The sequence below is a fragment of the Sminthopsis crassicaudata genome, chromosome 4 (genome assembly GCF_048593235.1).
Source record: "Sminthopsis crassicaudata isolate SCR6 chromosome 4, ASM4859323v1, whole genome shotgun sequence".
Lineage (NCBI taxonomy): Eukaryota > Metazoa > Chordata > Mammalia > Dasyuromorphia > Dasyuridae > Sminthopsis > Sminthopsis crassicaudata.
Window position 1 is genome coordinate 307,509,182 of NC_133620.1, and position 18,412 is coordinate 307,527,593.

Below are 18,412 nucleotides of genomic sequence, written 5' to 3' on the forward strand. Positions count from 1 at the left end.
CCAATTAGATCACCAAAGAGTCATTTTATAGAATTAAGTACAAAATAACAAAATTCATATGGAAGGGCCATATGATCAAGAATTCTAGTTAGTCTATATTCATTTAAATACTTCTTATTTACTAGACAATGTATTAATACCAAAGAAAACATTGAAAGAGAAAATGTTGGAAGGAATGAGGCCTAGAAGCAGATTTTTAATTATAATATAAAGCAGTAATCATCAATACTCTATCCTTGGTAAAAAAAAAAAAAAATAGCAAAATTGATCAGTGCAACAGATTAGGTACACAAGACCCAGAAGTAATTGAACCTAAGAGCATAATATAAGAAACTCCCAACCCCTGGTTTAAGGACTGTTAAACAAAAACTTAAAGGAAAATTGGAAAGCAATCTGACAAAACATATCTAGATAACAATTTTAAACCCTAAGGCATAAAGAACCCCAATGAATGTAAAATTTTAGATTTTAAAATTGTCATAAACAAATTAGAAGTAATGCAAGAGATGTCTTTCATCAGTATGATTAGAGGATGAGTTTTTAACCAAACAAGATAACATAGAGATCTTATGAGGTAAAACATGTTTTCATTGAATACAACTGAAAAGTTTTTATAGAAACCAAAGAAATGCAGCTAGAATTTACTGGGAAAAATTATGTATAAATTTTTTTCTGATAAAGCTTTGATATTTAAGGAATCACTGCAAATACGCATGCAAATACACCCACACGCATGCACGCACATACCATGAATTGTAGCTATTTTCCAAGAGAACATGGACAAATCTCAGAGGAATATAGATCGAGTTATCAGCAATATCAAAATATGCCCCAGATCACAAACAATAATAAAATGCAAATTAAATAACTCTGAGGTTCTACCTTATCCATTAGATTGGCAAAGATGGGGAAAAAAAAGAAGATTACTATTTTTGGAGGAAGCAAGAATACGTATTTGGTAGAGTTTTGAGATTGTACAACCACTCTGTAAGCAATTTAGAATTTAGAACAATCACCAAAATTGTTAGACCTTTAAATTTTTTTTTCTGGTGCTCAGTTTGTTTCTTCTTGTCGTAAAATTCTGTTATTTTTAGTCTTTGCATAAGACAACATTCTGCAGTATTTAACTCTTTTTATTCCTTTGTATTTATTTTTCTGCCTCTATGGTGATAATTCAACCAGATACTAGGTGCTCTGGGATGCTCTGGTCCTTCAAAATTTATACTTATTCCTGGGAGCCCAAATAATGTTATAAGAAACAGTATCTTCTTCTTGTAAAGATTGCCCTGTAGAAAGTAATCCTTTTGTACAAGATTATTGCCTATATATATAAAATTAGTGCCAGATTAATTTGAAAGCATGTTTTAAACAATTGGAAATGTTGTTATCTATAAAGGAGTAAGTTATTTAAAAAAAAAAAAACTCCTAGTGTCCTAGAAAGCTGATTGGTTCTCTGATTGGTTCGTGTGGTCCAACAGATGATTCTCGAAGTCTACAGTACCTTTTTTGATGATAATGTCAAAAGGAACTTTTTGGACTAAATTTCAGATGATGTGTGATCTATTCCACTTGCCGTATTGGTGAGATTTTAAAGTATATAACATTTGAAGAAACAACCATCAATGTTCTTCCACTTTGTTTCTTTGACATTATCCTATTTTTTTCCATTGGAAAAGCCTTTAAAATGCTTGTGGCCTAAATGATAACTTTTTGGAAAGGAATTAATGGCTTAAAATTTGAGGAAGTAAACGACTTCATTCAGAAGTGGCTAATTGCATTCTTTTCTGCATTATAGGGCAAAGAGGAGTATATATCAGTTGCATGGTTTTCAAAAGTTAGACTTTACTTCTGATCTTAGATTGAAACAAGATAGATTTATTTTGCCTCTTTGAAACTGTTTTAATTATATTTTCTTCATTATATTTTTCTTTAATATTATTAATTTTGGTAAATACTTTGACTTTGTGAAGCTTTACCAGTTTGCTAGTGACTTCAAAATTAGTAAGCAATCTATTAAAATATAATCAACTTCATGTTTTGTTTGATTGCAAACTTACACACCAAATACAAGGAGCATTTCCATACATAATAGAAAAGAAAAAAGGGATTGTATATGAAATTTTGCTTATATATTTTAAAATATATAAATCAGTATTTCTTTTTTAAATTAGTTTTTTTCAGTTAACAAGCATTTACTTTCTTCTTTTCCTATTCTCTCCTCAAAATCAACAGAAAAAAACCCTAACAAGCCTCTTATGACAAATATTTGTAGTCATGAAAACAAATTCCCATTTTTGTCCATGTTTAAAAAAATGATTCTTTTTCTAGGTGTATAGTCTCTCATCACCAGTCCCCTGGAATCCTGGTTGATTACTGCATTGATCAGTTCTGATCAGTAATAAATAGTTGTGAAAACCAAATTGTTTTTACAGTGTTGTTATTGCATAAGTTGTTTTCCTGTTCTCCTCACTTTACTCTATGCCAGTTCACTTGAGTCTTGTCAGGTTTCTTTTAAACTGCCCTTTAATTCTTATAGAACAATTATATACAATTAAGTTCATATGCCATAGTTTTAATCCCATTTTCCCTTTGATGGTCACTCTGTCAGCTTCATGGTCTTTATGCTTATATATTCTTCAGGATCCCAAAGTCTTCTCCATATTATGATGAGGCATTATAAGATTTTTCTAGGAGTGTATTATATCTGTACAGTATTCTGGGGAGAATTTCTATAATTTCTACTGAAATTATACATTTAATTCTCAAGTGACTATCTGAACTAATATCTTCAGGTGCCAGCTCATGCCAGTGGAATGCCCTGGGAAGAGAGAACAAATCTGGGAACGACACAGGAGCCAACAAATATTCAGCCACAGCCTATGGGACTCAAGTGTGACTCTTCAGATCCCCAGGTTCTGCAAGAAAGAAGTAAGGAATGAAATTTTATTCATGAAGAAAGTGAGAGGTGATAAATATTTACAAAGGAGTTAGAATAGCCATAGATTTCTTCTTGTGTCTTAGTCCCTCCATATTTGAAGAAGCAACACATAAAAATAATTATTTATGGGCCAGTCCCAGGAACTATGATTATAGCTTTTATTAATTTCAAGAACTACATACTTACAAACTGAGGCTGAAATTCCATGTTATATGTGATTAGTTTTAAAATTCAACTGGAGAAAACTACAAGATTTCCATATATATTTACAGCCACACAATTTATATACCCTAGGTTATGAATTTTCCAAAATATAGTTAATTTCTCAGTTACATCTGGTCTTGTCTGAATCTTTTCCCTCTAAACTTCTTATGTGAGAAATAAAATATTGAATAGAAGATAGAGTGCTTTTTTTTTTTTTTTGTTAGGGAGAGAGCTATTTATTCCCTCATCTTGTGCAACTTTGATAATGAAGGGCATATTGTGTGAAAGTAGACTTATGTTTTCACCAAGAAGTTTTATTACACAAAGAAATTATTGTGTGTTCAAGGTTATTTAACTCAGGAAATCCATTCTTCACTTCTGAAATACATGGAATAAATCTGCTCAGATTATGTGTGTGTGTGTGTGTGTGTGTGTGTGTGTGTGTGTGTGTGTGTATACACACATTTAAGAGCAACTTAGTAGGAAGAACTTAAGATCAGGGACTTGGGTTTAAGTTCTGCTTCTGACATATACTAATTGTGTGACCATAAGCAAGTCAATTAACAATCTTTGAGCCTCAGTTTTTCATGTCTAAAATAAAGATTAAATTGAATTAAATTCAATAAACATTTATTTTATTTTTTAGGGTTATATAGTATTTTATTTTTCCAAATAAATACAAATATAGTTTTCAGCATTTACCTTTGCAAAGTTTTGTGTTCCCCCTTTTTCTTTCTCTTTTTTCCTCCTTCCCCTCCCCAAACAGCAAATAATCTGATATAAGTTAGACATGTACAGTTTTAGACATATTTCCATATCCATCATGCTATGCAAGAAAAAATCGGATCAAAAAGGAAAAAAAAAAATTAGAAAGAAAAAATAACAAGCAACAACAACAACAAAAAGATGAAAATACTGTTCTTTGATCCACATTCACTCTCCATAGTTCTCTTTCGGGATGTAATGGCACTTTCTATCATAGGTCTATTAGAATTGCTTTGAATCACTTTTCAGTAAACATTTATTAAATACCTCACTATGTACTGACAAAAACTAAATGGTCCTTACTTTTAAGGAATTTACATTCCTATTAGGCAGAAACAACATATATATCATAAATTAAATACAGAATTATATGCTAAGTAATTTCAAGACTGAGGGTATTAGCAACTGGAGATTGCAGGGGATTTGGATAGACTTTCTCTAGGAGGTAGCTCATGAGTTAGTTTTTTTTTTTTTTTAATTTTTAAATTAATTTTATAATTATAACATTTTTGACAGTACATATGCATAGGTAATTTTTTATAACATTATCGCTTGGACTCCCTTCTGTTCCGAATTTTCCCCTCCTTCCCTCCACCCCCTCCCCTAGATGGCAGGCATTCCCATATATATTAAATATGTTATAGTATATCCTAGATACAATATATATGTGCAGAACCGAATTTTGTTGTTGTTGTTGCAAAGGAAGAATTGAATTTGGAAGGTAAAAATGACCTGGGAAGAAAAACAAAAAATGCAAACAGTTTACACTCATTTCCCAGTGTTCCCTGTCATTCTAGCCAATCTGACAGGTGTGTAGGGGTATCTCAGAGTTGCCTTAATTTGCATTTCTCTGATTAATAATGACTTGGAGCATCTTTTCATATGGCTAGAAATAGTTTCAATTTCTTCTTCTGAGAATTGTCTGTTCATATCCTTTGACCATTTATCAATTGGAGAATGGCTTGATTTCTTATAAATTAGAGTCAATTCTCTATGTATTTTGGAAATGAGTCCTTTATCACAACCTTTGTAAAAATATTTTCCCATTTTATTGCTTCCCTTCTAATCTTGTCTGCATTAGTTTTGTTTGTATTGTATCTTATTTTCTGTCGCTCCCCTTGTCCAATTCTAATTTTCAAGGAGTCATTTTTTTTTTCAGTAAGATTCTGGATTTCCTTTTCTATTTTGTTGATTTTCTTTTCATAGTCTTGCTTTTTCTTGGATAGTTCTGATTTTTAAAGTCTTTTTCAGTTCTTTTATGAATTTTGGGGGGGCATGTGGCCTTTTGGGGTAGGAAAAGTATCCCATGGATAAATCTCTGCTTAAGAAACATGATTTTGGGGGAGGATTATGGGATGGCAGAGTAGATTGGTAAATTTCAAGCTCTCCAAATTTCCTCTACAAATAGAACAAATTTGCCCCTCAGAGCAAACATAGATTGGTGAAAAATCAAGAAAAGTTGAGGCTGAACCTGGGTGTTCCTGATATAATCTGAGACGATCTGAAGAAAGACCGGGGCCATTTTTTTTTTTTTTTATTCATTTTTCCAAATTATCCCCTCCCTCCCTGCACTTCCTCCCCCCGATGGCAGGTAATCCCATACATTTTACATGTGTTTCAATATAACCTAGATACAATATATGTGTGTAAATACCATTTTCTTGTTGCACATTAATTATTAGCTTCCGAAGGTATAAGTAACCTGGGTAGATAGACAGTAGTGCTAACAATTTACATTCGCTTCCCAGTGTTCCTTCTCTGGGTATAGTTATTTCTGTCCATCATTGATCAACTGGAAGTGAGTTGGCTCTTCTTTATGTTGAAGATTTCCACTTCCATCAGAATACATCCTCATACAGTATTGTTGTTGAAGTGTATAGTGATCTTCTGGTTCTGCTCATTTCACTCAGCAACAGTTGATTTAAGTCTCTCCAATCCTCTCTGTATTCCTCCTGCTGGTCATTTCTTACAGAGCAATAATATTCCATAACCTTCATATACCACAATTTACCCAACCATTCTCCAATTGATGGACATCCATTCAACTTCCAGTTTCTAGCTACAACAAAAAGAGCTGCCACAAACATTTTGGCACATACAGGTCCCTATCCACTCTTTAGTATTTCTTTGGGATATAATCCCAATAACAGCAATGCTGGGTCAAAGGGTATGCACAGTTTGACAACTTTTTGGGCATAGTTCCAAATTGCTCTCCAGAATGGCTGGATTCTTTCACAACTCCACCAACAATGTATCAGTGTCCCAGTTTTCCCACATCCCCTCCAACATTCATCATTATTTGTTCCTGTCATTTTAGCCAATCTGACAGGTGTGTAGTGGTATCTCAGAGTTGTCTTAATTTGCATTTCTCTGATCAGTAGTGATTTGGAACACTCTTTCATATGAGTGGAAATAGTTTCAATTTCATCATCTGAGAATTGTCTGTTCATATCCCTTGACCATTTATCAATTGGAGAATGGTTTGGTTTCCTATAAATCAGGGTCCGTTCTCTATATATTTTGGAAATGAGACCTTTGTCAGAACCTTTCCTTTTAAAAATATTTTCCCAATTTGTTACTTCCCTTCTAATCTTGTTTGCATTAGTATTGTTTGTACAGAAACTTTTTAGTTTGATGTAATCAAAATCTTCTATTTTGTGATCAATAATGATCTCTAATTCTCCTCTGGTCATAAATTCCTTCCTCCTCCACAGGTCTGAGAGGTAGACTATTCTCTGTTCCTCTAATCTATTTATGATCTCATTCTTTATGCCTAAATCATGGACCCATTTTGATCTTATATTGGTATATGGTGTTAAGTGTGGGTCCATATCTAATTTCTGCCATACTAATTTCCAGTTTTCCCAACAGTTTCTTCCGAATAATGAATTTTTGTCCCTAATGTTGGTATCTTTGGGTTTGTCAAAGACTAGATTGCTATAGATGTACCCTTTTTTGTCCTTTGTATCTAATCTGTTCCACTGATCTACCGGTCTATTTCTTAGCCAGTACCAAATGGTTTTGGTGACTGCTGCTCTATAATATAGCTTTAATCAGGTACACTTAGACCACCTTCCTCTGAGTTTTTTTTCATTAGTTCCCTTGCAATTCTCGACCTTTTATTCTTCCATATGAATTTTGTTGTTAGTTTTTCTAGGTCATTAAAATAGTTTCTTGGGAGTCTGATTGGTATAGCACTAAATAAATAGATTAGTTTGGGGAGTATTGTCATCTTTATTATATTCGCTCGGCCTATCCAAGAGCACTGAATGTCTTTCCAATTATTTAAATCTGACTTTATTTTTGTGGCAAGTGTTTTGTAATTTTTCTCATATAATTCCTGACTATTCTTTGGTAGATGGATTCCCAAATACTTTATACTCTCAACATTTGTTTGGAATGGAATTTCTCTTTGTATCTCTTGCTGTTGCATTTTGTTGGTGATATATAAGAATGCTGAGGATTTATGTGGATTTATTTTGTATCCTGCCACTTTGCTAAAATTCTGAATTATTTCTAATAGCTTTTTAGCAGAGTCTTTGGGGTTCTCTAAGTATACCATCATGTCATCTGCAAAGAGTGATAGTTTGATTTCCTCATTTCCTACTCTAATTCCTTGAATCTCTTTCTCGGCTCTTATTGCCGAGGCTAGCGTTTCTAGTACTATATTGAATAGTAATGGTGATAGTGGGCAACCTTGTTTCACTCCTGATCTTACTGGGAAAGGTTGCAGTTTATTTCTATTGCATATTATGCTTACTGAAGGTCTTAAATATATGCTCCTGATTATTCTAAGGAATGATCCATTTATTCCTATACTCTCAAGAGTTTTTAGTAGGAATGGATGTTGGATTTTGTCAGATGCTTTTTCTGCATCTATTGAGATGATCATATGGTTTTTATTAATTTGATTATTAATATGGTCAATTATACTAATAGTTTTCCTAATATTAAACCAGCCCTGCATTCCTGGTATGAATCCTACTTGATCATAGTGTATTATCCTGGGGATGATTTTCTGAAGTCTTTTTGCTAATATCTTATTTAAGATTTTATCATCAATATTCATTAAGGAGATTGGTCTATAATTTTCTTTCTCAGTTTTCGCTCGACCTGGTTTAGGTATCAGTACCATGTCTGTGTCATAAAAGGAGTTTGGTAGGACTCCTTTATGCCCTATTTTTTCAAATAGTTTATATAGCATTGGGGCTAATTGTTCTTTAAATGTTTGGTAGAATTCACATGTAAATCCATCTGGTCCAGGGGATTTTTTCCTGGGGAGTTGATTAATAGCTTATTCTATTTCTTTTTCTGAAATGGGACTATTTAAGCAATTTATTTCCTCCTCTGTTAATCTAGGAAGCCTATATTTTTGGAGGAAGTCATCCATTTCACTTAAGTTATCAAATTTATTGGCATAAAGTTGGGCAAAGTAACTCCTTATTATTTCTCTAATTTCCTCTTCATTGGTGGAAAGATCCCCCTTTTCATTTGTAAGACTAACAATTTGATTTTCCTCTTTCTTTTTTCTGATCAGATTTACCAAAGGTTTATCTATTTTATTGGCTTTTTCATAAAACCAGCTCTTGCTTTTATTTATTAATTTAATAGTTTTTTTTTACTTTCAATATTATTGATTTCTCCTTTTAATTTTTGTATTTTAAGTTTAATTTTTGGTTGGGGGTTTTTAATTTGGTCTTTTTCTAGCCTTTTAAGTTGCAAGCCCAATTTGTTAATCTTCTCTTTCTCTATTTTCTTCAAATAAGCCTCTAAAGATATAAAATTTCCCCTTATTACTGCTTTAGCTGCATTCCACAGATTTTGGTATGATGTCTCATCATTGTCATTATCTTGGGTGAAATTGTTAATTGTTTCTATAATTTGCTCTTTCACCCAGTCATTCTTTAAGATGAGATTATTCAGTTTCCAATTACTTTTTGGTCTATTTATCCCTAACTTTTTACTGAATGTAGCTTTTATTGCATTGTGGTCTGAGAAGAAGGCATTTATTATTTCTGCCTTCCTACATTTAATTTTGAGATCTTTATGTCCTAATATATGGTCAATTTTTGTATAGGATCCATGAACTGCTGAGAAGAAAGTATATTCCTTTCTATTGCCATTCAGTTTTCTCCAAAGGTCTATCATGCCTAGTTTTTCTAATGTTCTGTTTACTTTTTAAATTTCTTTCTTGTTTGTTTTGTGGTTTGATTTGTCTAAATCTGAGAGTGCAAGGTTGAGATCTCCCACTATTATAGTTTTACTGTCTATTTCTTCTTGCAGCTCTCTTAACTTTTCCTTTAGAAAGTTAGATGCTATACCACTTGGTGCATATATCGATATGGCTTCATTATTTATGCTACCTTTCAGCAGGATATAATTTCCTTCCTTATCTCTCTTAATTAGATCAACTTCTGCTTTTGCTTGATCTGAGATAAGGATAGCTACCCCTGCTTTTTTGGCTTTACCTGAAGCATAATAGATTCTGCTCTAACCTTTTACCTTTACTCTGTATGTATCTCCCTGCTTTAAGTATGTTTCCTGTAAACAACATATTGTAGGGTTCTGATTTTTGATCCAGTCTGCTATCCGTCTCCGTTTGATGGGAGCGTTCATCCCATTCACATTTACAGTTAAAATTACTAATTCTGTATTTCCTGCCATCATATTATCCCCAGATTATGCTTTTTCCCTTGACCCCCCTGAACCCTTTCCCCAATATTTAATTTATAGACCCCCCTTGTGATGCACAGCCCTCCCTTTTTTTTTTTTAGTATCCCTCCCCCCTCCCTCCATGTCCCTTCCCTTATTCTCCTTTTCCTTTTCCCTTTTCCTCTCTCCCCTTTTAATGAGGTAAGAATTCTCTGAAAAACAAATATGACAATTATTTACTCTTTGAGCCTCTTCTGATGAGAGTAAGATTTACACAATGATTCTCCCCCTCTCTAAATTCCCTCAGATATGGTGTATTTTCTATGCCTCTTCCTGGGATGTAGTTTCCCTCTTTTTATCACACCCTCCCCTTTTTCTGATACTACCCCCTTCCCTTTACTACACCCCCTCCTTTTTTTTCTTTTATATCAGTAAAATCAAATTATCCATGCGTACTTTCTATATACTCACAACAGAGATATAGTTCTCAAGAGTTCTGTGTACCTTTTTCTGTTTCTCTTCAGTCTTGTGGATGTAGATCAAATTTTTTGTTTAAGTCTGGTTTTTTTCTTAGAAACATATGGAATTCCTCTATTTCATTGAATGACCATCTTCCTCCATGGAAAAAGATGCTAAACTTAGCTAGGTAGTTTATTCTTGGTTGCAATCCTTGATCTTTTGCCTTTCGGAATATCAGGTTCCAGGCCCTTCTATCTTTTAATGTGGAGGCAGCCAGATCTTGTGTGACCCTTATTGTGGCACTTTGGTATTTAAATTGTTTTTTTCTAGCTGCTTGCAGGATTTTCTCCTTTGTGTGGTAATTCTGCAGCTTAGCCACAATATTCCGTGGTGTTCTTTTTTTAGGGTCTATTTCAGAAGGAGTTCGATGAATTCTTTCAACATCTACTTTCCCCTCTGTTTCTATTATCTCTGGACAGTTCTCTTTGATAATTTCCTGTAAAATAGAATCTAGGCTCTTTTTTTGGTCATAGTTTTCGGGAAGTCCAATGATCCGCAGATTATCTCTCCTAGATCTATTTTCCAGGTCTATAGATTTTCCCAGTAAGTATTTGACGTTGTTCTCCAACTTCTCTTTTTTTTTTTTTTTTTTTTTTTTTGTTTTGTTTGACTGATTCTTGGGTTCTCTGTGAATCATTCATTTCTATTTGTTCCATCCTGACTTTTAAGGAGTTATTTTCTTCTTTTACAGTTTTTAGTTCTTTTTGTAAATGCCCAATTTCGTTTTTAAATGAATTATTTTGCTCTATTGAATTTTTTTCCATTTCCCTAAATTTTTTTTTTGAGAATTATTTTCTTTTTCCAATTCAGAAATCTTATTTTCTTGGGACTTTTTTATCTTCTCCAATTCAGAAATCCTACTTTCCTGTGATTTTTTTTACCTTTTCTAATTCACTAATTTTGTTTCCCTGCATCTCCTGTGAATTCTTTATTTTTTCCAACTCCAATTTCAGGACGTTATTCTCTATCATAGCTTCTCTTTCCTTTCCCCATTTTTCTTCAAACTCTCTTAACCTTTTAATAGTCTCTTCGAGGATAGAGTTATGTGATGGGGGGCAGGAATCGTTCCCCTTTAGGTTGTTATCTGCTGACTCTCTGCTGTTAACTTCCTCAGGGTTGTATACCCGCTCTTTCTCTGTGTAGAAGGAATCTATGGTTTTTTTGGGCTTCTTGCTCATACTTAAAAAATCTTTTGGGGTCTGTCCCTGGGGTAGGAAATTATTTATTTATTTCTTTACCAGCTTCCTCCCAGACCGGATGGATGCAGCGGCCCCCGCACTTGAGCTAAGAGAGAGCTCTGGGAGAGAGTTCCCCACCCCCTCCCTGGAAGTGCCTCAGAGGTGACTAGCACTGCTGTGCTTTGAGGGCACTGTGTTTTAGCGGCTTCCCTGAGGTTGAGACTGAACAGTAAAGGCGACTCAAAGCCTAGCCTATGCGTCCCAGTGGGGCATGGATGTCTGCAGCAGGTGACATGAAAAGCCCCTGCGCTCAAACTGGGAAGTGTCTGCCAGAAACCGTGGTCCCTAGTTCAAAGGTTCCGCTTCTCTCGGACTTCCATTCCACAGCCTTCAGCCAGCCCAGCCAGGCACTATGAGTTACTGCCCCACCCACTCTTCAGTCTCTTAACTACCCCAAGGCGATAGCCTGGGTTGCCTATGTCCAGGGTACCAAGATCTGCTGAGTCACCCCTGGGATCCGGGAAGATCCAATCTAGTTTTAAATTTTAAAGTGGCTTATATTTCTCCTCTGATCTGCTGTTTTATAAGCAGAGAAGAGTTAACAGCCTGTGCCAGATTCTTTTATGTCAGTGGATTCTCTGATCCCAGAGCCCTCCCCAGTGCGACTGGCGCAGTGTGCCACTACCCCACCGTCTGCGCTGGCCTCTCTTCTTCCTCCCCTGGGAGCTGACCTTTCCTGCTGAAACTCCAGATTCTCTTCAGCTGGTAAGTCATGCTTCCAGTCCTTGTGGATTCTATCAGTCCAATGCTGTTTCTGAGGCTGATTAAATCTAGTTGGTTGTGAGGGAAGAAAGGAGCTTACACAGTGGGGTGTATCTTCTCCGCCATCTTGGCTCCGCCCCCCCGACCAGCGCCATTATTGTGTGAAGTGCAAACACTTCCAGGCTAGCTTCACAGAAACCCCAAGTGGGAGCCCTGGGGCTAGCTAAAGTATGGCTAGGAGCTTGACTGATTAAGAATGTCAAGCCCAACTGTGATGCAGGGAGTGGCCCTAGGGCTAGAAAGAACCAGCAGATCTAGTGAGTGCAGTGGCAAGAGGCCAGGGACACTGCAGGCTTCAGGCACTTGCTGAAGGGTGGAGCTCTAGGTTTATGATTCCTGGTCAGAAGGGAGAGCTGAAGAAAACCCCCCCCACTCCAGGATTAGAGATGTTTACACTAAAACTTCTTATTAAAAAACAAAACAAAACAAAACAAAAAAAACAATTTGGCAAAGAATAAAGAGCCCAATCATAGAAACTTATGGGAACAGGGAAAATGGGGTTCATTTTATAGGAGGATATTGAAGTAAAAAAAGCTGCTTCTACCCCAAAATGTAATATGAAATGGCTGCCTGGAGAGAATTTATAGGACTCAAAAAAGAATTTAAAAATCAAACAAGAGACAATGTGAAAAAAATTAAATTAAAAAAAAATCCAAGAAAAACAAGATGATTTTCGGAAAAAAGTTAGCCAAGTAAAAAAGGAGATACAGAGTCTCAAAGATAAAAATAACTCTTTGAAAATTAGAATTGGGCAAGGGGAAACCAATGATGCTATGAGAGACCAAAAAATAACAAAACAGATTATAAAGAATGAAAAAAATTAGAAGAGAAAATCAGAAGAACAGATCAAGAGAAAATATAAGGAATATAATATAAATATAAATAAATATAAGGAAAATATGAGAGAATCAACCATTTTCCAGGAATGGGTGAAATCTGCAGGAAGGATTTCTTAGCAAGAAATATGACCAAAATGATCAAGTGCAATCCTCAGGAATATTTTTTTATTCCCAGAACATGGATCTTCCCATCAGAATATACTCAGTTCCAGAATTATGTAAAAAAAACTGAAGAAAAACCGGAAACAAAAGACAAATATTGTTGAATGCAATGGATCATGGGATCTCTTTGATAAGAAATGCTGAAAAACTGCTTGCTCAGGACCACTTAATTGTCCAGGAATACATTGATACGCCTTTTCTTATGGAAGGCTACAAGTTTGATTTACGAATTTATATTCTGATAACATCCTGTGATCCATTAAAAATATTTTTATATCATGATGGGCTTGTGAGAATGGGGACAGAGAAGTATAGTTCACCTAATGATATAAATTTGAGCCAGCTCTATATGCATCTGACAAACTACTCTGTGAACAAACATAATGAGCGCTTTGAATGGGATGAAAGCGAAGATAAAAGCAGCAAGCAGTCTATCAAATGGTTTACCGAATTCTTACAAACAAGCATGATGTTGCTAAATTTTGGAGCGATATTTCAGAATTGTTGGTAAAAACTCTGATTGTAGCAGAACCATATGTCTTGCATGCATATTGCATGTGTAGACCTGGACAACCCCCAGGAAGTTAAAGTGTCTGCTTTGAAGTCCTAGGATTTGATATTTTGTTGGACAGAAAACTGAAGCCGTGGCTTCTGGAGATTAATCAAGCCCCCAGCTTTGGAATTGATCAGAAAATAGATTTTGATATAAAAAAAGGAGTGTTGCTTAATGCCCTGAAGTTACTCAACATCAGGACAAGTGACAAGAGGAGAAACTTGACTAAACAAAAAGCTGAGGCGCATAAGAGACTTTATGGTCAGGGCATTGTCCAGTGCAAACAGCTCCAATTTAATTGCCAGATGATGAGAAGAGATTTAGAAAGTGGTAAATAGAAGGAAATTAGATAGGTCAACTGCCTGGGAGAGAGGGTTTGCTTGTATTTTAACAGACAGAAGGAAACAGATGGGTGGCAACAAGCACCTGGAGAGAGAACGAAAAAGAGAAAAACCTCAAAACAAAGGAGAAGATTTAAGAAACATCTGACACTGAAAGAGCATGGCTGATAAGGAGACTGTTAAAGGACTTGAAAACCAGCAGAGATCATTGGTTTCCTTGAGATGAAAAATTGTTGATGAAGACTATTGTAGGACTTTAAAACTTGCAGGAATTATTGGATTCCTGGCACATGAACTAATGGACAATGGATTCCTTTTGAACTATTTCTAGGACTTATGGACATGTATAAATTCTCAATTTATGATTATTTGATCATGTTATTTGTTACATCACTTCTAGCATGTGTTACATTACTATGTGTTTATGTAATTTATGTAATTATGTACATACTAATGGATTTATGTTTCAAGGTCATGACCACCCTATGTTCTAAATCAAAAGAAAGGGGGAGATGTTAGATTCTTACTAAGTGGTAAGTCGGTACTTGGCAATTCTCTAGCTCAGAGTTCACACCTTTAGTTCAAACCTTTACACTTTTAAACTTCTGAAAAGGAGTTTATACACCTTTAAAAAGGAGCAAATTCATTGGTTGTAAGTAGTTCCCAAAAGCCCCTGGAGTACCCACAAGCCCATTCTCTGGGAGGATAAAATTAGAAATTAGAGTCTGGAAGATTCAGTCTGGATTGAGTTAAGGACAGGACTTCCTGGGAGAACTTCAGGGAAGCTTGAGGAGATTCTGAGCTAGGATTCAGGAAGATGGAATTCGAGATTCTACCTTCCTCTCTGGCTGGAGGCTCCAGAAGCCTCCCAAGAAACCTGCTCACAGAGAAAAGAAACCTCCTTCCAGAGAAGGATTACAATTGAGAGACGATAGGACATAACAGCTATAGTTTGTGGGATGATGTATAGTGGCTGCAATTATGGAATAACGACAAGTTATTCCCTAGAGTTGAAGTTGAGGTGTTTAATAGAGAGCAGAATATTTAAATTTATTTATTTTGATCTTGACAAAGAAATCAGCAAGACATGATTGTGTCTATATATGAAGGACAAAAAATAAGATTATGTATGAATCTCTATTATATACAACTTGGGTTTTTTAAAGGGACAAAATAAATTCACTGGTGTTTTGCCCTCCAAAACTATCCTGCTTGTTTGTGCTTGTTTTTGAACTTCTTTAGCTACTTTCTCTGTATTTTACAAATGTTCATTGATTCCATTGTCTTTGTATTGGGCATCACTATCATTATCCCTACTCTTTCCACAATAAGAGGAGATCATATATTAAAGTTCTTAGGAAAGGAATAGGGTTTGAGGTGAAGAGGGAAGTCTTAGGTACTAACTTTTTGAGAAGGGAAAGGTCAGAAAATGACCAGAAGATAGGGTCTGAAAAGTGTGAGACAGATAAGTTGAATGTACCTCAAAAGAGTACTTGCTGAATGATGATAACATATGAAGGATCTAGAAGTGTCAGTAGTCTTTACTACTATTTTGGCCTATTTTGGCCTTCGTAAGATCCAGGTCACCAAACAATAATGTAAAGGAATTTGGATCTTTAAATTTTATATTATTTATATAACTTTAGTATTAAACTGTGGGGGAAACAAATATTATAACCCATGTTGAGTCCTATTTCCTCAAAATTATAAACAACTTAATTTGCCTTCTCATCTTGACCAGTTGTATTGTTCACAGGTATCATTCCTCCCTTATTCCTCAAATGTGACTTATTACTTACCACCACCCTCCCAAATTTGTCTTCATGCAACTTCTGTTCATTGCTCTTGGTTTGGTCTTCTGGGGCCAAATAAGACAAATCTTATTATTCTTCTTTATGGGAATATTTCAGATGCTTAAATTCAAATGTCATTTAATCTCAGTTTTCCCCTTCTTTCCTCCTCTTCATCTCACTCCCCTCCCCCCCTTCCCTGTTTTTCTTTCCAGGCTAAATATTCCTAGTCCTTTAGTTGAGAGTTCATAGACTCAGGGCCTTATACTATCCTGCTTGTCCTTCTCTGAATACTCTCCAATTTGCCAGTCCTTTGTAAATTCTTGCTCAGACTGAACACAATACTCTAAATGAGGTATGAAAGGACAAAACATTGCTTCCCTATTCCTGGAAGTTATGCCCTTTCTAATAAAGCCCAAGATTACATTCGATTTTTTGACTTTTATTCTGGAAAAGAATTCCCCTTTTTCTTCATGTGGCAAAATAATTTTCAACATCTTTTTTTCTTAGCTCCTGAGGCTCAGCAATTATTTCTATCTTTCAGACAGCACTTCCTGAATTTGTTAGTCTCAGCATAATGTTCTCTATATTGGCACATGTTTCCTTGCAAGCCTAATACATATTTCAGTGCAAATTCCCTTTTCCCTACTCCTTTACCCCATAATAGTAAGAATGTAGTATCTTCTAGAGGGAGGTCTATTAGCTTATTACTAGATATATTTCTATATTTTTATTGGCACAAAAAGGTGGAGAGAAGAAAATACAATAGTAATAATAGCATTTTATGCTGCTTTAGGATTTGAAAAGTAATTTAAAGTTTATTTCTATCTAATCTTCACAGCAACCTTAGAGAGTAGCTACCCAAATTTTCTGCTGACCTTCAATCTTGAATTTCTAACTTCCTTTCAGACATCTCAAATTGGTTATTCAGTAGATATCTTAAACTCAATTATGTTCAAAACAGACTTTATTTTTCCCTCTAAGTTCTTTTCTGTAACTAGCTGCCCAATTACTATGGAGGGCAACACCATCTTCCCAGTCCCTTAAGTTTATAATCTTGGATTCATCCTGGATTCTTTACTGTCCCTTCTCTCCCTCCTCCCCCTCCCCATATCTAATCTGCTGTCAAGGCTTACTGATCTTAATTTTTGCAACATCTATTAATTACACCTCCTCTCCCCTGACATTCCTACCATTCTAGTAAAACCCTTATCACTTCACTTCTGGCTTATTGTAATACTCTGCTGGTAGGTCTTTCTAAAGAGATTTTTTCCTAAAGGATAGATCTAATCATATCAAACCCTTACTCAGTAAACCCTAGTGGTTTCTTATTGCTTGCAAGAGCAAAAAGCAAATGCTCTATTTGGCATTCAAAGCTTTTTATAACCTAACCTACTTCCTACCTATGAAACCTTTTTACAACTTTTTTTTTTCTAGCTATGTAATCTTCACTTCAGTAATACTGGCCTTCTGGCTGTTCTACAAACAAGACACTATTCCATCTTTTGACTCCAGGCTTTTTTTCTGGCTGTCCCCTATGCCTGGAAAACTCTACCTTCTTCACCTGACTACAGACATACCTGGCTTCCTTTAAGTCCCTTCTAAAATCCCATCTTCTACATAAAACCTTTCCCAGCTCCTCTTAATTCCAGTATTATCCCTCTGTTAATTATTTTCTATTTATCCTGTATGTGGCTTGTTTTGTATATATTTGCATGTTGTCTTCCTTCTCAGATTGTTTCTTGAGGAAAGAGACTGTCTTTTGCCCCCTTTTTGTATTCCCAGTGCTTATTATAGTTCCTAGCACATCATTAGTAGATATTTATTGATTAACTGATTGATTGGACTTGCTCTACCCTTTACTTATCAGTTTTGCTTGACAAATCAACAGTGCTTCAGCTCTCTTCAACTACAAAGCCCACAGATTGGTTAGACCCTATTGGCAGTGAATTCATCAGAGTCAAGATTTTCCTAGTTGCCCCTATTATATACTTCTGCCATTTATTGTCTTATTTTAACCTTTATACAAATGTTCTCTACCATGATGCTTTTCTCCTTGAGTTTATGTGTTTCCACACATAAATAACATAATATAACACATATGGTAGTGTTACCCTGATAAATTATTCTCTCTGTTTTTATACAAGGGATACCTCTCAATCCCATATTCTAATCCCATCCAATCAAATCTGAGTGATACTTAGATCATATCTAAAGAAATAGTTTTTTTTTTTTTTTTTTTTAAAGAAACTACAATATTAGGTTTATTAACTGTATTTGGATACTTTTCTCTTATCCTTTCCCACTTTCAATTTAAGTTCTCTTAATTGAATTGTCTTCAGATAGAAAAATTCTTCCCATTCCCATGCTTTTCTTTTGTCATTTTACCATTTTATTTGTCTTTAAAAAAAATCTCACCAGGATTTTTCTAAGAAATTGATTTAGCTGACTTAGAGGTACCACAATGTTATTAAACAAGATGAAAATTAGAGGGCTAAAATACTTAAGTATTTTAGCGATTACTTATAATGTCTAAGGCAACTAATAATGCAGATCATAGAATATAAAATAAGTAATTTTCAAATAGTCCTTCTTAGCATATGAAGCATATACTTATTTTGACTCAGAAATCATAACTGGTTCAAAAGA

At 35.0% G+C, this 18,412-nt stretch overlaps 1 protein-coding gene across 4 annotated transcripts in view; it reads left to right on the forward strand.

Moving 5' to 3' along the window:
- LOC141541013 (zinc finger protein with KRAB and SCAN domains 8-like) overlaps positions 1-18,412 on the forward strand; it is a 45,506-nt gene that overhangs the window by 13,470 nt on the left and 13,624 nt on the right. For all 4 annotated transcript variants that reach the window (XM_074265055.1, XM_074265053.1, XM_074265054.1 and 1 more), the window contains one exon: positions 2,793-2,928. In XM_074265055.1, the coding sequence (XP_074121156.1) occupies positions 2,793-2,928 (136 nt within the window). The remainder of the gene's footprint in view (positions 1-2,792; positions 2,929-18,412) is intronic.